We start from the raw sequence: 22,058 nt of genomic DNA, 5'->3' as shown, positions 1-22,058 counted from the left end.
AAAGATTCTCACCACTCGACCAATTGGCAGCATCAGGATGGATGGTGAAGAGATTGAGATTGTACACAGCTTTAGTTTGCTTGGCTCCACCGTCAACACTCTCAGCAACAGTAGCCAGGAAATTAAAAGACGTATTGTGATGGGAAAGTCTGCTGTTAGGGCCCTCTCCAAAGTACTGAAGAGCAATGGTGTCTCTCTGGAGACTACGGTGTGTCTGATACAGGCCATGGTCTTTGCAATCACTTGTTATGCATCAGAGAGTTGGACAATGACCAAGGAGGATAGAAGGAAAATTGATGCCTTTGAGCTGTGGTGGTGGAGAAGAATATTGAGAATACCATGGACTGCTAGGAAAACAAACAGATTCATCCTGGAAAGGGTGAAACTGGATGGCTCCTTGGATGCAAGGATTCTGAGGCTCCATCTAACATACTTTGAACATCATTTTACAAATATAAAAATAATGCAGACTATCTTCTTAAATCACAACAATTAAAACAAGAAATTAATAATTGGAAAATCAAGGTACAAGGAAATCATACACTTAGAAATATGAATACCAAATACCTAGCTAAAAACTTCTGGATAACAGAAGAAATAAAATTTTAGATAAAGCAATTGCTAAAAATAAATGAGAATAAAAACTCAACATACTAAAATCATTAGGACACAAAAAAAGATATACTTAGTGGCAGATTTATGGCAATAAATTCATGCTTCAGAAATTAAAATAGAAGCTTTGAGTTAATTTTTCTCGATGGCAAACTGTTTGTGTGTGTCCTCAGCAAAATTGTAGCCAAAAGAATCAAATGTCTTTGTTGTGTACTGTTGAGATGGAACCAACCTATAGCCGAATTTCTAGCCAGTTTTCAGAGGCATCTAATTGCACAGTAGGAGATTGCTCATCCTTTTCCCACAGAACAGCCGGTGAATTCGAGCCATGTGCTTTCAGGATTACAGTGTAGCTTCTTGCTACGAGGCCATCAGAGCTCCCTTTTAGAATCCAATACCATAAAAAAATACATCACATCCAAATGGGAGTCATACCTGGTGTGCAAGGATGGTTTAATATTAGAAAAATATCAGTATTATTTACAATTTAAAATTTAAAAAAGATGAGGACATCACGTGATCATATCAATCTATTAAAAAGAAGCATTTCATAAAGTCTGTGATGGTTAAAGTTTTATGTGAATTTGGCTTCCTACAATGTTATTACTTCCTTGATTAGATCTACAGTTCTTCACCACTAAACCACAGCTTTTACAAGAAATACTTTTCCATCTAACCAGCTGACCTTTAGTCTCTAGCCTGCTATCTGACCCATGGATGTGGAAATTGCCTTCCGCTAGTACTTGTTGAAAGCAGGAGTGGCATCCACTTCCTAACCAGCATGCCTCTGGAAACACTATGAATTTTTATAAATGTCGATAATTGTAGAGGGGCTTCAGGGCTTTTGTTTACACATGGTTGCTATGAGTCGTGCTCAACTCAAAGGCAATCAACAAGAAGTTGTTATTGTTGTTGTTAAGTGCCGTCGAGTCACAGGTGACTCATAGTGACCCCATGAAGGAGAGTCCTCAACACTTGGGTGTCTCTCATCCTCTCCAGGTTCATAGGGTTTCCAGAGGCAATCTATTACAGAAGTGGATGCCACTCCTCCTTCCAAGTTTGTTTTAATCGGGGAGCTCCACCCCAATCTCTGTCCACATTGGGTAACCAGCCATTAACGCATTTGACACACCAGTGTTACAGTATTCAGCCTCACAGCAACCACAAGTTATCGCTGTATGGCAACTTGTACAACAGGGCTATGTCTGAGAGGAATGTCTGAACAAAAACAATGAAAGACAGGCCCGAGGGCTGCAGATTAAAAGTCACCCACCTTCGGCTTGGTAGTATCATCGCCTTCTGTCCACTGGGCCAGCTTATCTCTCTATCTTAACAAGAAGTACTTGAGCTATTTCCTAGAGATAAACTTCTGTCTCTATATCTATACAAGAAAACAAAAATATTCACCACTGGGCCAATAGGCATAATCATGATAGAAAAAAGATTGACGTTTTACTTGGATCTACAATCAACACAAAAGGTAATGTTGTTGTTATGTGCCGTTGAGTCGAATGCCACTCATAGCGACCCTATTCACAACAGCCCTAAACTCTGTTCTGTCCGGTGCTAATCTCATTGTCTCCAACACACTCATGTCGATTACCCCAGTCACCGAATCAATCCACCTCCTATAGGGCCCTCCCCTCCTGCGCCTGCCCTCCACCCTCCCAAGCATGATGTCCTTCTCCAAGGACCGGTCTCTTCTTACAACATGACCAAAGTATGTCAGACAAAGCCTCAGAATCCTTTCATCCAAGGAGCAGCCCGGTTTAACCCTCTCCAGGAAGAATCTGTTTGTTTTCTTAGCAGTCCATGGCATTCTCAGCACTCTTCTCCAACACCAAAGCTCAAAAGCATCAATTCTCCTTCTGTCCTCCCCAGTCATTGTCCAACTCTCTGATGCAAAACAAGTGATTACAGAGACCATGGCCTGTGTCAGACGCACCGTAGTCTCCAGAGAGACACCGTTGCTCTTGAGTACTTTAGAGAGGTCCCTAACAGCAGACTTTCCCATCGCAATACGTCTTTTAATTTGCTGGCTGCTGGTGCCAAGAATGTTGACTGTGGAGCCAAGCAGACTAAAGCTGTGAACAATCTCAATCTCTTCACCATCCATCCTGATGCTGCCAGTTGGTCCAGTGGTGAGAATCTTTGTCTTCTTCACATTGAGCCTCAATCCATATTGAAGGCTGCAGTCCTTGACCCTTGGCAGCAAGTGCTTCAGGTCCTCCTCAATTTCAGCACGCAAAGTTGTGTCATCTGCATAACGCAGGTTGTTGATAGATCTTCCACCAATCCTGATGCCGCATTTCTCCTCATAGAGCCCAGCCTCCCGGATGATCTCAGTCAAGAAATCAAAAGAAGCTTTGCATTGGGAAAAATCTGATGTCAGGACCTCTAATGTGCTGAAGAGCCGACACGTCTGTTTGAAGATTAAAGTGTGCTTAATTAAAAGTTTTCTTTTTGATTACTTGGTATACATCTGAAAGTTGAAAAAATATGATAAAGAAAAAACCCTGACACTGTTAACTCATGTTGTTTGAGAAAAGTGCTAAATATCTCATGGACTGCCAAGAGGACAAACAAGTCTTTCTTGGAGAAAGTACATCCAAGATGTTCCTAAAGGAAAAGGTGGTGACATTTCATCTCTATACTCTAGCCATCTTGTCAGTAGGGGCCAAATCCTTGAAAAAAGAAATCAGTCTGGGAAACTTGTCGGATCAGCAAAAGAGAAAAAGACTCTCAACAAGATGTATTGACATAGTGATTGTAATAATGAACTTGAACATACTAAGAGATGGTGGGAATGGCAAAGTATAGGGAGGAGTCACTATGCATGATAGTGGACTAGTTGATACCTAACAGAAACTAATCCATCTGTATCTCTTTTTCTGCACTAGTTTCACTTCTGTAGAGAACCCAGTGTGAGTCAAAATCCAGACCCCATTCCTGATGAAAACTCTCACCAAAAAACTAATAAAAGGCAAATTCCACAACATCATTAAAGTCATATCAGACAAACATGTTCTCCATTACCACTTCAATTTAATGTTCTGTTAAAAACCCTAGCCAGGGTAATAAGGCAAGGAAGAGAAATAGAAATATCCCAAATTTTAATGAGTAGATAAAACTGTATTTTCAGATAATATAATCCTACTGGGGCAACAGGGATTGGTGTGTCAGAATTAATGAGACTGGCTCAGGACAGGGGGAAGGGTTCAGAGCTGCTGTACAGAGGGTTGGTATGAATCACGGGTGACTCAAACAGCTTTGGAAGCAGGAGTGGCATCCACTTCCTAAACAACATGCCTCCAGAAAATCAATGAACTTTGATAAAAGTCGATAGTTGTAGAGGGACTTCAGACGTTATGTTCATAGGGTTGCTATGAGTTGTGTTTGGAAGGCTCTCAGCAACAATATACATAGAAAAGGGAACTTTGGTGGCTTAAAGGGAATGAGTTGCACTGCTAGCCCAAAGGCATTCAATTCAAATTTACCAACTGCTCCATGGGAGAAATATGGACAGTCTCTTCATGTACAATTTACTGCCTCTGAAATTACTATACAATTTACAGTGTCTTTTCCAACTTGATGATAAATAAGAACAACATACATCAAAAAATCCTAGGATCACAGTAAAAATATTACTCAGCAAAATGGCAGAGTACAATATCAACATTGAACAATTAGATTGTTAAAGAAAACAAGTTTTATTTTTAGATGCCATCTAGTTGACTACAACTCTTTTGGTTATTGTGTACCATTGAGTTGCAACCAACCCATAACTGACCCTCACGCAATTTTCAGAGGCAGTAAATTGCACTGGAGGAGATCACTCATTTTTCTCCCACAGAACAGCTGGCAAATTCAAATGTGTGCCTTTGCATTGTAGCACTTGGTGGCCAAGAAGTTGTGCTGCAATCTTGAAGGCACAGGGTTCGAATCCACCAGCTGCTTCATGTCGGAAGGTGGGGCAGTTTCCTCCCATGTGATTAACTGCCTCTGAAAATCTTCTGGAGGGTCAGTTATGGGTCAGTTGGAACTCGATAGTACGTGACAACCTTTACATTGGCAGCACAATTTCTTACCACTAAGCCACCACAACTTCCTAAAACTCTTAACCATTCTACGAGTAGTAGATCCGAACCTGTCCCTGTTCTTTGCCATCCTCACCAGCTTTGATATGCTGGAACCTATTACTGTAGTCACTTTTTCGATGCATTTTGTTGCCACCAGATTAAGAAGTGATGGGACTAAGATAGCTTTGAAATGTTGGCCTAAAGCAGCAGGGTTGATGACTGAAAAGCCTGTCAGCTTGAGAGGCTGCCAGGCTTCTGATTGAAGAATTGTGTATCCTGTTGCCAACCTGCATGTAACCTATTAAATGCAATAATGATGAGTATGGTTCTGTGAGATCTGTGTGACCATTTCAACAAATTGCAGACATAGTAGTATAGTATTGAGAGCCCTGGAAGGGACAGTTGATGTTAGAATGATAGAAGTGAGCTTAGAGGTTAAGTCTGACTTTACAGCAGTTGGTTTTGTGGATGTTACTGATAGGGCCTGTTCTCCTTTGTTAATAGACGTCATTATTGATTCTTTTCTGCACATTTAATTGATCTTTTAGATTTCATTTTTTGCTTTTGTTATTTTATTCAACTTGTAGGGAGGGAACCTGGTCTATTAATTGTGAAAATTCTGGAGCTTCATGAGGAATGCACCATTCAGGTGGCCTTTTGTGAGCAGCTAGAGAGACTGCAAAGTGACAGTCCTTTACTGGGTTTGGCCACCAGGCCCAGGGTCTTCTTGAAGGTTCTTTTCACCAAGGAGACAGCAGAGCACCTTAAGGGACGTCCGCAGGACATTGTGCACATCTACCCTCCCTGGTAAGTGCAAATAACTCACTCTGTCATTATGATTTGTTTGACAAGAAAAGATATTAGCAGTAACTTGTCACTTTTTTTAAAAAATGAAATTTTACTTTAATTGTGATTCTCATTGAACATTTACAGCTAAGTTAGTTTTTTCACATTTTATAGAGAAATACCAGAAGAAGACAATTAGAAATTGACCTACATCTTCTAGAACAGAAACACTGGCTTATTCATGACCATCGTGAGAGAGAGAGAGAAAAAAAAATCTTAATACTTCTGAAGGAATGTATGAGCAGCCTTGTTTAAATTTTATTTGCCATTTTTAAGTCTTATTTCCTTCTTGGAGAAGGAATCTCTTCTGTGTCTTCCCCATACATAATGGCTATGGGCTTTAGGGAGAAATGTAAATTATTTTCTTTTTTTTAGAACTCTGTTTTTTCATGATCAATATTATACATACAGAATTGAGCACATGTTTTAAGTGTGCATTTCTTTGAATAATCAAAAAGCGAGTTGTCATCTTAGCAAAGGAAAATGAAGTGGGTTGACAGTGACAGGACTCATCTTTCTATTTATTTTATTTAAACCCAGCTTAATCTCTTTATGTGGTATTTTATATGTGCAGTCTTTTCACACACCTGGTAAAATTTATTGTTGGCATTTTATTTTTTGCTATTAGAAATGAAATTATTACCCAACTTTTTCCTTTCAGAATTCTCAGTGCTAGATCTTTTTTTGTTTGCCGATTTTATACCTTGAAATTTTTGTCAACGTTCTCTGTTAACTCTGGAAGTTTTTTAGTGAACTCTTTGTGATTTTCTATTTTTGTTCTTATTATGTGCCATCAAGTTGAGTACAACTCATTGTGACACTATGAACAACAGATCTGAGCCTGTCCTATCCTGTGCCATTCTCATCATCTCTGACATACTTGAGCCTGTTGTGGCAGTCACTGTGTGGTTCCATCTTGTTGAGGGTCTTCCTCTTCTTTGCTGACCTTTTCAAGCATGGTGTCTCCCTCTCTGAGAAACAGCCCCTCCTAACAACATGACCATCCTTGCCTCTGAGGAGCACTCTGGCTGCACTTTCTCCAAGACATCTGTTTGTTCCTTTGGCACTCCATCCAGCGTTCAGGATAATGGCAGCCGTAGCAGAGAAAAATTTCTATCTGGATAACTTTTATTTGTTTTTCTTATCATTTTCTCTTGTCTTGAACTTCTGATACGATATTGAAAATAAGCATTGTGTCTTAAGCTAAATTCTTTGGAAAAGCAAAACCATTGAAGTTTATCTTCCAAATAACCAGGTATCTATCTGTTTTTCAAGTTTTTTAGCATAGACAAGTACTCACATCTGAGACTACATCTGTTTATTGAAATGTCTGAGTTGGTATTCTATCAGATTTCTAGAGCCTTGTTTTTCATTAATGCCGTCAGTGAAACATAGACTTCTCCCTGTAGGATCAGTGATTCTTGATTTGTACATTTGCTCCTGAAATCTTTGAGCATAGACCATTTCTTTTTGGTTCAGTGACTGTATGTATTTCTGCCATCTTCTTTGAATTCTTCCTGCACGATTCAAGATTTTGCCCATAGATTCTATCCATATTGCAACTCAAGGCTTCAGATAGCTCTTTAGTTTTTTTCAGTTTGAGAAATATTGAATGTCTAACTCCTTTTGATTGTCTAACTCCAGCTCTTTGCACATTTAGTTATAATACTTTGTTTCATATTCTCCAGCTGCCTTTTAAAATCTTCTGTTCAACTCTCTTAGTTCTGTATTATTGTTGTTTTTGATACAAATTGTGGAGTTGGAATCAACTAAAATCAACTGCTGCTCTGGTGGGTTTTTTGGTTGATGGGTTTTTGTTTTATTTTAATAAAAGTTTACGGAGACTTTGGATTTCCATTCATTTGTTGTTATACATTTCCCTCCCTGCCCACTACTCCCCCAAGTTCACTTTTCTCTTTGAAAGTAAAAAAAAACCAAACCAACCCAAAATTCTTTCATTGATGTACAACCTCGCCTCCCTACCCCCAGTCCACTCCACTATGTGGCTTTCATTCTGGACTCTTATGTCAATAATACCTAATCATATATTCCTCCTAAACAATTCTCTCCCTGATTTGTTTCAATAACAGTATATATTATTTATCCCCTCTTAGTTTCCCCCCAACTCCGATGTCAGTCCCACTTTACAACAGTGGCATTGTACAGTATTTGTTGTTTTGTAACTGAAATATTTCACTCAGCATAAAGTCCTCCAGGGTCATCCACTTTACATAATATTTCATGAGTTTCTTGTTTTTCAATGCAGCATAGTGTTCCATTGTGTGACTATACCAGAGCTTCTCTATCCATTCGTTTGTTGATGGGTACTTGGGCTATTTCCGGAACTTTGCTACTGCAGACAGAGCCGCAGTAAACATGAGTGTGCATATATCTGTTTGGATGGCAGTTCTGATTTCTTTAGGGTATATTCCCAGTAGTGGAATTGCTGGGTCAAATATTATTTCTATTTAGAACTTTTTGAGAAAGTGCCATATAGCCTTTCCGCAGTGGTTGCACCATTTTACACTCCCACCAACAATGAATAAAGGTTACAGTTTCTCCGCAACCTCACCAGCATTTATTGTTTACTGTTCTATTAAATTTTGCTATTCTTAGTGGGGTGATATATCTCAATAGTTGTTTTGATTTGCATCTCTTTTAGAGCTAGGGATTTTGAACATTTACTCATGTGTTTGTTTGCCGTCTGAGTATCTTCTTTGGTGAAGAGTCTGTTCATATCCTGTGCCCAGTTTTCAATTGGGTTGTTTCCCTTTATCTTGTTGTTGTACTTAAGTATTTTATAAAATCTAGAAATAAATCCATTATCAGACCAAATATTTTTTTCCCTATCTGTGGCTTGCCTTTTCACCTTGTTGGAGAAGTTTTTAGATGTGCATAGGTATTTAATTTTTAGAACCTCCCATTCATCTATTTTATCCTCTCCTGGTTGTAGGTTTCTCAGGATGCTTGGAAGACTGTTTATGTTGTGGATTAGGGCTTCAAGAGTTCTTCCAAGCTTTTCTTTAATGAAGTTTATCGTCCTTGGTTTTAGTCTTAGATCCTTGATCCACTTTGAGTTGGATTTTGTGTATGGAGTGAGGTGTGGATCTTGCTTGAGTTTTCTACAGATAGTTTTCCGAATTTGCAAGTGCCATTTGTTAAAAAGGATGTCGTTTCCCCACTTAACTGATTTCATCTCCTTGTCAAAAATCAGTTGACCATAGGTAGATGGCCTGATTTCCGGGTTCTCAATTCTATTCCATTGATCTGTGTGTCTGTCATTATACCAGTACCATGCTGTCTTGACCACCACGGCAGTGTGGTAGTATTTGAAATCAGAAAGTGAGATGCCTCCTACCTTGTGTCTCTTTTTAAGGAGTGCTTTGCTTATATAGGACCTCTTTCCATTCTAAATGAAATTGGAGATTGCCTTTTCCATCTCATTGAAGAATGAAATTAGTATTCATATTGAGATTGCATTTAATGTGTAAATTTCTTTTGGTAGTATTGTCATTTTTACAATATCGAGTCTTCCAATACATCAGCAAAGTATATTCTTTATTTCAAATTGGCAAAGAAGAGGTAAAATTATCTCTCTATGCAGATAGTTTACTTAGAAAACATGAAAGACTCAGCAAGAAAACTACTGGACATAGTTGACCAATTCTGCAAAGTGGCAGGACACAAGATCGACATACAAGAATCAATTGGATTTCTCCGCAGTAACAAAGAGAATACAGAACTGGAGCTGAGAAAAACAATACCCTTCACAATTGCTAATCCAAAATTAAATACTTAGAAGTAAACCTAACCAGAAGCACAAAGGATCTGTTTAAAGAAGATTGCAAAACATGATTACAAGAAACAAAACGAGAACTGGAGAAGTGGAAGAATATGATATTTCTAATTCCAAATATTGTGACTCACTATACTTTCAAATTTAAATCAATCACAGAAAAAACAGACTGTGGCCACCAACCTAAAATGGTACATTAATTTCATTTGAGGCTCAAGAAAGAAGAAATGCTAAAATAATATTTTATAGACTAGTTTCTTTTGGTTTATCAGTAGGGCTGCTAAATAAAAATCTGTTCCCTATCTGTTAATGTGCATTTGGTATCAATACTATACTGGTATTGAAGTTTCAGAGATGATTGTAAAGAAAAGCCACAATCTATCTAGTACCCAAAAAAGTTGGCTAGAAATTTTAAGATTCAATTAAAACTTTTACATTATTTTGTATGTTTTCAAATATTGTTTCATAGATTGTATAAAGTATCTGTCTTGGACGCAAATAATGTTTGCCCCTTACTGAGCAGGTTAAGATTTTCATTAGATAATAGAGGAAGTTCGGGTTGCTCTGAAGGAATTGGCAAAAAACAAGACTCCAGGAGCTGACAGCATACCAATTGACATATTTGAACAAACAGATGCAGCCCTGGATGTCTTCACTAAGTTGTGCCAAGAAATCTGGAGGGCAGCCAGCTGGCCAAGTGACTGGAGAAGATCGATATTTGTTCCCATTCCAAAGAAAAGTGACCAAACACAGTGCGGAAATTATTGAACAACATCATTAATATCACATGCAAGTAAGATTCTGCTGAAAATTATCCAAAAACGATTGGAGCAATAGGTCTACAGAGAACTGCCATATATATTTAGTAGAGGTCGTTTACTAGGGATATTATAGCTAATGTTAGATGGATCTTGGCAGAAAGCAGAGAATACCAGAGGAATGTCTATCTGTGCTTCTTTGACTATGCAAAGGCTTTTGACTGTGTGGATCACAACAAGCTGTGGCTGACTCTGAGAAGAATGGGAATCCCAGAACATTTGATTGTGCTTATGCGAAACCTGTACTTTGACCAAGAGGCAGTTGTCAGAACAGAGCAGGGAGACACTGGATGGTTCAAAATCAAGAAAGGGGTCCATCAGGGATGTATTTTGTCTCCATCCCTTTTCAATCTGTATGCAAAACAGATCATCTGAGACACTGGGCTATATGAGGAAGAATGTGGCATCAGGATTGGTCGAAGAGTCATCAACAACCAACCTGCATTATACAGATGACACAACCCTGCTTGCTGAAACTGAGGAGGACCTGAGGCGTTCGCTGCAGAAGGTCAAGGACTACAGCTTTCAATATGGATTGAAGTTCAACATCAAGAAAACAAAGATTCTCGCCACTGGGCCAATTGGCTGTATCAGTATGGATGGTGAACAGTTTTTGTTTGCTTGGCTCCAAAGTCAACACTCTTGATGCCAACAGCCAGGGAATCAAGAGACAAATTGCTTTGGGAAAGTCGGTTGTGAGGGACGTCTCCAGAGTACTGAAAAGCAACGATGTCAGGCTGGAGACTAAGGTGCACCTGATCTGGGCTATGGTCTTCGCAGTTACTTGCTATGCTTTGGAGAGTTGGACAGTGACCAGGGATGATAGAGAATTGATGCCTTTGAGCTGTGGTGCTGGAGAAGAGTGTTGAATATACCATGACTGCTAGGAGAACAAACAGGTTTATCCTGGAGAGGGTTAAGCCAGACTGCTCCTTGGAGTAAAGGATTCTGAGGCTTCATCTGACATGCTTTGGGCATGTTGCAAGGAGGGATTGGTCCTTGGAGAGGGACATCATATTTGGGAGAGTGGAGGGACGGCATAGGAGAGGAAGACACTCAATGAGATGGATCAATTCTGTGATTGGGGTGGTGGAAATGAGTGTGTTAGAGACCTCGAGGTTGGCACAGGATAGAACAACATTTAGGGCTCTGTACATAGGGTCGCTATGTGTCATAGGCGACTCGACTGCACATAACAACAACAACAACAATAGGCCCTAATTTAGTAATCCTTGGGTAGAAATGCCCAAAATGTCAATGTATATTATTATGCACCATTTTACCCTTTTATGAAGACAGAATGTCTGTGCTTGAAACTTCCAACTCTTACAAATGAGGAAATTCCAAACATTCTGCAGTGGAAGATAATGGGTAGCTGATGGATGATACACAGTTATAAAAGGGGACAGCTTTACTTTTGTAAACAAAATGTTTTAAATGTACAGTCCTGGATAAAGTGTTCAAGCAACTAACAGTCATCTACAGGCTGCCTTTGTGTTTATCTACAAATGTACCAGATTTAATTTTAGATTTTATGTTAATAAGCATACAGATGAGCCAGGCCCTGTGCTCAGTCATATGCAGCCCAGCAAGCCAAGTCAACAGGGAGGGAGAATCTAAGCTTTAATTGCTGGAGTCCTTTAAGAATTTTTTTTTTTTACTCCATCACAGTGATTAATACCTTTACACAAAATGGTAGTGATTTGCCAGAAAAAAAAACAACCATGACCACATGTTAACAAGATCGTTGTTTTCGTTGTTGTGTACTGTCTAGTGGGAATTGATCGATAGCTGATCCTTAAACAGTTTTTCAGAAACAGATAATCATACATGAAGAGATTTCCCATCTTTCTGCCAGGGAGTCACTGATGGATTTGAACTGCATGTCTTTGTGATAACAGTGCAGCTCCTTATCACTGAGCTTCCTGAGCTCTGTATAAACATTTTAGTGATGTTAAAAGTCATTTTATTACTTTGTCAATCAAATCAGTCTCATTGCTGTCAAGTTGAAGCCAGCGTATAGCTGACCCTTCATTGTGTTTCCAAGGCTGTAAACCAAATTGGAGGAGATAGTCCATTTTTCTCTTGAGGATTTGAACTAACAGGGAGGTGAGACCTTTGAGTTAAGAGGCAACTTCCTTCAGATTGTGCCACTGGAGCTCCCTAGAGTCTCTGCTGTGAATTCATTGAGATTCATAGTGACCAAATTAGCTGGTGGAATAACACCATTAGAGACATATAGCATTTAGATGAGCAGCACAGCACCCCACAGATTTCACCACTGAAGCTCTGCTCTGAATAAATCAAGGGAACCATATACAGATAATAATCCTATAACCCTGAGCATCAAATGATGGAATGAAGAAATGGATTAAACACCAACCAGAAAGAGATATGTTGTTGTTTGTTGTTATATGCTGTCGAGTCGTTTGCGACTCATAGCGACCCTATGCACAACAGGGCTAAACCCTGCTCTATCCTGCGCCAACCACACTGCCTCCGACACACCTATCCCGATTACCCCAGTCACCAAATCAATCCATCTCATAGAGGGTCTTCGCCTCCTGTGCCGTCCTTCCACCCTCCCAAGCATGATGTCTCTCTCCAAGGACCCGTCCCTCCTGGCAACATGTCCAAAGTATGTCAGACAAAGCCCCAGAATCCTTGCCTCCAAGAAGTTGCTTGGTTTAATCCTCTCCAAGATGAATCTGTTTGTTTTCCTGGCAGTCCATGGTACATTCACTACTCTTCTCCAGCACCACAGCTCAAAGGCATCAACTCTCCTTCTGTCCTCCCTAGTCATTGTCCAACTCTGTGATGCATAACAAGCGACTGCAAAAACCATGGCCTGTATCAGGCGCACCTTAGTCTCCAGAGAGACACCGTTGCTCCTGAGTACTTTAGAGAGGTCCCTATCAGCAGACTTTCCCATCGCGATACGCTTTTTGATTTCCTGACTGCTGGTGCCAAGAGTGTTGACTGTGGAGCCGAGCAAACTGAAGCTGTGAACAATCTCAATCTCTTTGCCATCAATCCTGACGCTGCCAGTTGGTCCAGAGGCGAGAATCTTTGCCTTAACATTGAGCCTCAGTCCATACTGAAGGCTGCAGTCCTTGACCTTCTGCAGCAAGTGCATGAGGTCCTCCTCAGTTTCAGCAAGCAGGGTTGTGTCATCTGCATAACGTAGATTGTTAATACATTTTCCACCAATCCTGATGCCACAATTCTCCTCATAGAGCCCAGCCTCCCGGATAATCTGCTCTGCATTCATGTTGAAAAGGTATGGAGACAGAATGCATCCCTGGCGCACACCCTTCCCAATTTTGAACCATGCAGTGTTACCCTGCTCTGTTCTAACTACTGCCTCTTGGTCCAAGTATAGGTTTCGTATTAGCACAATTAAATGTTCTGGGATTCCCATTCTTCTCAGAGTCAGCCACAGTTTGTTATGATCCACACAGTCAAATGCCTTTGCATAATCAATGAAACACAGATAGACATTCTTCTGGTATTCTCTGCTTTCAGCCAAGATCCATCTAACATCAGCAACAATATCCCTAGTACCACGACCCCTTCTAAACCCAGCCTGGACTTCCGGCAATTCTCTGCTGATGTGCTGTTCTAGTCGTTTTTGGATCATCTTCAGTAGAATCTTGCTTGCATGTGAAATCAATGATACTGTTCTGTAGTTTCCGCACTCAGTTGGGTCACCCTTCTTTGCAATGGGAACAAATATAGATCTCTTCCAGTCAGTTGGCCAAGTAGTTGTTCTGCAGATTTGGCACAACTTGGTGAGCACATCCAGGGCAACATCTGTTATCTGAAATACTTCAATTGGTATATCATCTATTTCTGGGGCCTTATTTTTTGCTATTTCTTTCAAAGCAGCTTGAACTTCTTCCTTCATCACCATAGGCTCTTGCTCATATGTTATTTCATTAAATTCTTCTGTATCTGCCAATTCCTTTCTATACAATGACTCAGTATATTCCTTCCATCTTCTTTTAATACTTCCTGGATCATTTAACATTCTACCTAAAGCATCCTTGATTATAGCAACTCTAGGTTTGAATTTGTTCTTCAGTTCCTTGAGCTTAAGAAATGCTGAGCGAGTTCAGCCCTTTTGATTTTCCGACTCTAGCTCCTTGCACATTTCATTGTAATATTTTGCTTTGTCATTCCGAGCAGCCTTTTGGAATCTTCTGTTCAGCTCTTTAGTGTCTTGAATTCTTCCTTGAGCTTTGGCTTCTCTACGCTCCAGTGCAATCTTCAGTGTTTCTTCTGACATCCATTTTGGTCTTTTCTTCCTCTTCTGTCTTTGTAATGACCGTTTACACTCTTCCTGAATGATATCTTTGACATCCTCCCACAACTCATCTGGTCTTCGCTCATTAGTGTTCAAGGCCTCAAACCAGTTCCGGAGCAGGATTCCACAGAAGGCATTTAAAAAACTCTCATTACTCTCAAGTCAACCACCCTACTAGATTTTTTCTTTTTTCTTTTTTAATGAGATTTTAATGAAAGTTTATAGAGAACTTGGATTTCCATTTATTCATTGTTACACATTTTCCTCCCAGCCCCTCCTTCCCCCAGTTCTTCTTTCTCTTCGGGGGAAAAAAATTCTTTCATTATTGTGCAATGCACCACCACTACCCCACACCCCAGTCTACTTTTCTGTGCAGTTCTTATCCTGGTTTCTTGTCATGCCAATAATACCTAATCATATATTTCTTTTCTACAGCACTCTCCCTCATCTGTTTCAATTCTGTGTATATTATTTATCCCCTCTTTTCTTTGTTTCTCCCCATGGCTCTTTCTTTAAAAAGTTGGAAATAGAAATACCATTTGATTCAGCAATTTCACTACGAAGAATATACCCTGAAGAAATCAGATTGACCAAGCAGGTATATGCACACTCATGTTTCTTGCTTTTTGCAGTAGCAAAGAGTTCAAAGCAAACTAAGTGTCCATCAACAAAGAAATGGCTGGAGAAGCTGTGGTATGGTCACACAATGGAATATTATGCAGCACTGAAAACCAGTGAACTCATGAAATATTACAGAAAATGGATGACCACGGAGGACATTATGCTGAGTGAAATATCTCAGTCACAAAAGGATAAAACTGCATTATCCCACTGGGTTTTTGAGGCTATAAATCACAAGGGAAGATTGCTCGTCTTTCTCCCATAGAGCCACTGAGGATTTGAACCACCTGCAAGGCACTGCCTTTGGATTAGCAGACAGCTCCCTACAAAGTTCCACACACAGAAGGCAGTATATATTTGCAAGAGAAGTGAACTTTACAAAACTCCTATTGGGACAAAAATCATAATGTAGAAAGATAGGAGTGAAACAAGATGAGAAGAATTTGAACTGGTTCTGAGAAAGGCAAGTACAGGGAACTTTCTAAGAAATACAGTGGCACAGGCATCTACAAGGGGTAGGTAGTAAAACAACTTACTCGACTTACTGGTAGCATATCTGTATGTGAGTTGAGGCACCATGCAGAAGAGGAGATCTGTGGGATGGTGTTTGGAAGCATTGAACTCTGGGTATTGCCCCACTTGACTGAGTCAGAGGTAGAACGAGTTGATTAACTATGTTTCCCTAGAAATATACCACAGTGGTATCTCGGCTACTGAACAGGGTCCAGAAAAGTGAATGCTATTACTCCCACCCCTCACTTCTTCCAGGTGACTAAGAATGAGGCCTTCTATGTCCTACCAAAGCAGTAGTTAGGAGAGACCACTGTGCCACTCCCTTCTTTTAGTTTGCTCAAACCACATCTCTCCACAAGTGATGTATACCATACCAGAAGCAGATGAAGACTCATGATTTTGATTGTATGCTGCTTTGAGACTGATAAGGTGTCCCTCGTGGAATTTGAACTGTGTGCTCATGGAGATAAATGCATGCATAAACCACATGCTATGCTGCTGCCCTCTCAGGTCCATGCTTCCTTAGTTCACATAGCCTGCCATCATTTCCACCAGTAACATGAGGCCCAGCAGATACTGCCTACTTTTGAACTGTAGGCAATCAATGACATCACCCTTCTGTCTTCTTTTTTTTTTTAATCATACCATTTTCTACTTCATCTTGCTTTTATATTTCTATCGTTCTCTCCTTTTAACTCTGTCTCTTGTTTTTAGTCTAGCTCATTTTCTTATTTACCCTGTTTCACAGAAGATATTGTTTCCCCCTAAGCCCGCCATACGAGCCGTTCCACCTACGATGTGTGACCACTCAGTACTCCATCAGTGGGTCAGTGACAGTGAACAAGACTTGCACACCTTACCCACAGCTGCTCTTTGTGACCAACGACCAACAAACCTGCACTCCCACTCCCACTAGTGCTGCTAAATTAGGATTAATATAGTATTTCTACCCCATGGGTCGAATCCACCAGTGGCTCCATGGGAGAAAGATGGGGAGCCTCCTTCTGTGTGATTTACTGCCTTTGAAAACCTGCTGGAGAATCAGCTGTGAGTTGGTTCCCACTCAATGGTACACAACAACCACCTAACTTAACTATCAGGGAAAAAAGGAAACAGAAAGAGTGAAACAAACAAATGCAACTACTCAAAAATATCTCAGAAAATAACAGATAACCTTAAGTAAAGATAAAGGGCAGTGTTGTACAAGGAGATGTTAAAAACAAACAGGAAACCTCTGAGGTGATAAAACTGATTAGAAATTCAAATAGTAGAGATAGAGGCTTGGGTAAAACCCAAACACAAAGAACGAAGACTTCAGGAAAACAGTACAGGAGTAAAATGACAATGACATTTAGTAAGTCTACAAAAACAGCAATTAGAAACTTAGAAAATTAATAATAAAATTTGAGGGATATAGAACACATTGGAAGAACAGAATTAAAGAATGGATCAGCAAATTAGAATACAAAATCCTTGATACCAAATTGTACATGAGAAAGAAGGTTGACAAGCCTAATGGCATAGGATAGGAACTGGGCTCATGTCTGTTGTTTATAGAGTCTCTATGAGTCATACTTGACTCAAGACACCTAGCAATAAAAGCAACATCAAGAGGGGAAAAAAATTTGTGTGTGTTTGTAATTCCAGAACAGGGTAACACAGAAAAAAAGTCCAGACACAGAGAGAATTGTCAGATATTTCTAACAAAACTTTCCTAATGCCATAACAGAAGAAAAGATACTCTTTCTAGAAGCTCAACATACCTTGTTCAGGATAGATCCGAAAGAAAATTAGTAAGACATACTATAATAAAAAATCAAATTCAGAGAATCTGGAGAGCAATTAAAAAAGAGATATGTTACCTCCAAAGAGGAAAAAATAAGTTCTGTTATGTAAGAAGAAGGCATTGAGAAACCATCTAAGACCCTGAAACGAAAGTATTACCCAGCCAAGAATTATATATTCAACAAATTTGTTCTAAAAATATAATGACAAAGTGAATATTTCCAGATAAACAGAAATTAAAGGATTTGTAAAAACCAGGTCTAGTTTACAAGAAATGCTACAGAAATGAAACATCAAATAAAGAAATAACATCAGATATCAAATTGATAATAGGATTTAGGACATCATCATTATCAAGAAGCCAACAAGAAGATAAATTCTCAAAACTAAAATAAACTTACAGAACTGCAATTATCAAAGCAGAGACATCAATATATAAATGATGTGAATAATGAGTTAATAAATTATATAATTACAGAACTTCTAAATGCAGAGGGAATCAGGATATTATCAAGATAGATCAGCATATTTTCATTTTAAGATGATAAAAATTAAATTACAGAGTAATCACAAAAATAATTAAACTTCTGACCAAAAGAAGAAAATCATATGGACTTAAGAAAAACTCACTGTCATGGAGTTAATTCTAATGAATATCAGCCCAATCGGATTAGGTCTCCAAGACTGTAGATCTTTATGGAAGGGTACTACTTCATCTTTCTCTCATAGAGTTACTGATGTATTCACACCACTAACCATTTAGTTAGCAGCCACATTTTTTTTATCCATTACTTTACTAAGACTCCTTCGTAAAGACTTAGTAAACTCAAAATCAGTAACAACAAATAAAACGGAAAATCTGGTAACCATATAGAAGTTTGGCAAACAGTATTTGTGCATATATTGTATATGGTAGAGCAAATATGAGGAACAGAGTTACACAAACTTCTCAACCATGACCTTGAAGGATTGAATTTTTGGTCTAGGGGCTTGTGGACCATAATCAATGCAAACATCAAGATCAGTTAACCTAATATAGTGCAAAGGCAATGTTCTACATCATACATTGGTGAATAGTAACGTGGGTTTTAAAAACCTTCTAAGATGCCATTTGAATTTCAACTATTGATTTGTCCCCATCCAGAGTAAACAAGAATGAAGAAAATAAGTAGTTTGTTCCAGTGACTTATGGACCATCTCAGCCTAGATGTTGGCCTGCTGTCACAGGATAGAATGTGAGAAAAATATTGAACAAAACTCAAAATCATAAAAACCACTAGGATTTCTGTCATTATACTTGAAACTCAAACTCATTGCCATAAAATTGAAACCTGCTAATAGCTCAACCTCCAGTGGGCTTTTAGAGACAGTAAATCACAGAGGAGTCAAAGATCATCATTCTGAGGAGCAGCTGGTGAACTCAGACCATCTACCTTTGGGTTGGCAGTGTAACTCCTTACAACTGTTGCTGTATGCTATCAAATCAGCTATGACCCATAGCAACCCTCAGCCTTGCCCTAGCCTGAGCCAGGCTCACTATCTTTGACACAATTGATGACCCCACTGCCACTGTAATTATGTAAATCCCTCTCATCCTGGATCTTCCTCTCTTGTGTCTTCAACCCTTCCAAGTGTGATGTCATGCTCTAAGGAATGACTTCTCTGACCACAAGCCCAAAGTACTGGAGATGGAGTTTCAAAGTGTTTGCCTCCGTGGAGCAACCTGGTTTTAATTTCTCCACAACAGACCTGTTCTCTTGGCAGTCCATGGTATGTTCATTACTCTTCTACTGCAGCTCAAAGGTATTGATTCTTCTTCTGTCATCTTATTTAGTGTACAGCTCTCAGATGCATAACAAGCAATTAAGAAGATCATGGCTTGGATCAGGCAAATCAAATCTTGGTCTTTAGACTGATATCATTGCTTTTTAGCATTCTTGAGAGATCTTTGAAAGCAAAGTTTCTCAGTATAGCTTGTCTTTTGATTTTCTGATTTGCTGGTGCCAAGGATGTTGATTGTGGATCCAACCAAGGTGAAATCATTAACACCTTTAGTCTTTTCTTCATCTCTCATGATGGCCTAGAGGTGAGGATTTTTGTTTTCTTGATGTTAAGATGAGATCCATATTGAAGACTATAATCCTTGATCTTCTGTAGTAAGTGCTTGAAGTCTTCTTGAGTTTCAGCCAACAAGGCTGGATTATCTGCATTCCCACTCCCAAGAAAGGTTATCCAGCATGTAGAAATGTAGAAATGATCAAACAATATCATTAACATCACATGCAAACAAAATCTTATAAGTAAGTGACTAGAACTACAGAGAACTGCTAGAAATTCAAGCTGAGTTTAGAAGAGGCTGTGGCACTAGGGATACCATTGCTGAAAGCAGCATCAGATGGATTGGCTAAAAGTAGAGAATACCAAAAGAATGTCTGTTTGTGTTTTATCAGCTATGCAAAGACATTTGACTGTGTGTATCTCAACAGATTGTGACTAACACTGAGAAGAATGGGATTCTCAGAACATTTGATCGTGCTTATGAGAAACCTATACATAGCCTAAGAAACTGTTACCCAAACAGAGTTTGGAGACACTTACTCATTATTTAAAATTAGGAAAGGATTGTGTCAGGGATGTATCCTTTCTCCGTACCTTTTCTATTTATATGCAGAACAGATCATTTGGGAGGCTGGCCTTAATTAAGAAAAATGTGGCATCAAGATTGGAGGAAGACTCAGCACCCTTATCAGTAGCCCACTGAAAGACTCTGGCCCTTGGTCATTCATTAGGCCTATAACTGAATTCACCCCTGTGGCTCAGTCTTTTCAGTCAAACACTTGGCAGAGGGCTGAGGTGAACAGTCATACCAGGGAGGATCCCACTCTGATCAACAGCAAACCATGTGAGGTCTAAAGGGTAATGTTTTATTAGTTTCATACATAACAGACTACTAAATGCCAAAGTCTCAAGAGTTCCAACCAATCTCTATTAGACCAGCAAATCCAGTCATTTTGTGATTCTGTATTCATTTGTAGGTTAATTAATTGAATGTACCTATTTGCCAATTAATGCTTGTTCTTACTGATAGTACTCATCCCAGCAGCTTGTTGCACCTGGCAAGTTAGATACTCATTGCATTGATAGGAAGGTTAGCTGTGTTAAGAGACATTCACTGTTAGCTCTCTCTTTTGCTACTGTGGCCACTTTGATTATTCAACAAGTCCAAATTTTCCAGGAAAAAGATACGGATTTGTAGGTTAATCTGCTGGGTCCATGTCATTATTTAAGTTACTGGGCATCTCCTTTCCAGTTAGTATTTAAATAAGACTTAAATTTTCTTCTGAATCAAGTGGACCGTGAGGCACACCATCGGAGAATGTTAACAACTCTAGCAAATATCTACAACTATTTATGAATCAGTGATCCACACCTCATGTCATTTCTCCTGGGCAAATGAAGACTGTGCTGGACTACATGAAACTGCTCAACTGTCCATCTTTCAGGGAAACTGTGAGACTGTATCAATACATCTACATCTATCAACTCTTCTGTTAGCCATGCCTTAATTTTTTTCTCACTGTCTTATGAGGCTGTAAGTATAAATTTGGGAAGGGGAAGATAGCAGATCTGCTAGGAGTAGGCATATTAACAGATAAACTTTCTTTGTATGATAATTAACCCAGTTCGGGATACTATTCACATGTGAATTTCACTTTGTCCTTAGGGCCCATTCCTGGGCTGTCCATCTCTATGGCAAGATAAATCAGTCAGTACTCTATTCATGATGAATCACTTTACTTTCTAAGATCCCATGGTCAAATTTTTGTGGTCAGTGAATATCTTCTGTTCAAGTGTTCAGTTTCTACCAGGAGCCAGTAACAAGGCAAGATCAGCTTATCAAATGGAAAATGGTGCTTAGCTCAGTTGCTTCAACTCTGCTATTGTGGTTTAGGGTCAACCTTACTATTTACAAGGCCCAGATTGTATGGAAAGCTTTTTTGTTGACCCTGCTAAAAACTGGAAGCTTTACAGGTTTCTCTGTAACTAGGTTCAGAGTCAACTCACCTCATTGCCATTGAATTGGAATTGACATGTAGCCGATCCACCAGTGGGTTTTTAGAAGGTGTAAATTGCTTGGAAGAAGATTGCCAGTTTTTCTCTGGCAAACTGTCTGGTGGATTCAGTGTATTCAATCTGCCAGACAGGCACAACTCTTGCTTTTGCAGTGCAACTCCCACGGACTACCTTAGGTCAGAGAAACAAATGGAAAAGTGGCATGTGTTGCCTCTAAAATCCAGTAAGATCTGTAAGAATTTATGCCCTGATTTTGGTGCTAGTGGTTGATAGTTGTTGTTGTTAAGTGCTGTCAAGCTGAGTATGACTCATAGTAATCCTCTGAACAACAGATCCTGAACCCTGTCCTATCCTGTGTCATTTTCACCATCTCTGACATACTTGAGTCCATTACTGCAGTCCCTGTGTCAGTTCATTTCAGTGAGGGTCTTCCTCTTTTTCTCTGACCCTTCACCTTTCCAAATATGATGTTCTTCTCCAAGGTCAGGCCCTGCCTAACAACGTATCCAAAGGATGTGAGACAAAGTTTCACTGTTTTTGCTTTTAAGCACACTAGTTGCATTATCTCCGACACATTTTTTTTTTGGTTGTTCTTTTTTTTTTTTTTT

At 39.4% G+C, this 22,058-nt stretch overlaps 1 protein-coding gene across 1 annotated transcript in view; it reads left to right on the top strand.

The window, feature by feature from the left end:
- Positions 1 to 22,058, top strand: part of SPIDR (scaffolding protein involved in DNA repair) — a 404,690-nt gene that overhangs the window by 126,010 nt on the left and 256,622 nt on the right. Inside the window, exon 9 of the mRNA XM_006880525.1 lies at positions 5,279 to 5,498. Coding sequence (XP_006880587.1) covers positions 5,279 to 5,498 — 220 coding nt within the window. The remainder of the gene's footprint in view (positions 1 to 5,278; positions 5,499 to 22,058) is intronic.

Source organism: Elephantulus edwardii, unplaced genomic scaffold (assembly GCF_000299155.1).
Source record: "Elephantulus edwardii isolate Elephantulus edwardi_28Jun2011 unplaced genomic scaffold, EleEdw1.0 scaffold00008, whole genome shotgun sequence".
Taxonomy (NCBI): domain Eukaryota; kingdom Metazoa; phylum Chordata; class Mammalia; order Macroscelidea; family Macroscelididae; genus Elephantulus; species Elephantulus edwardii.
This window is presented reverse-complemented; position numbering and strand designations above follow the sequence as displayed.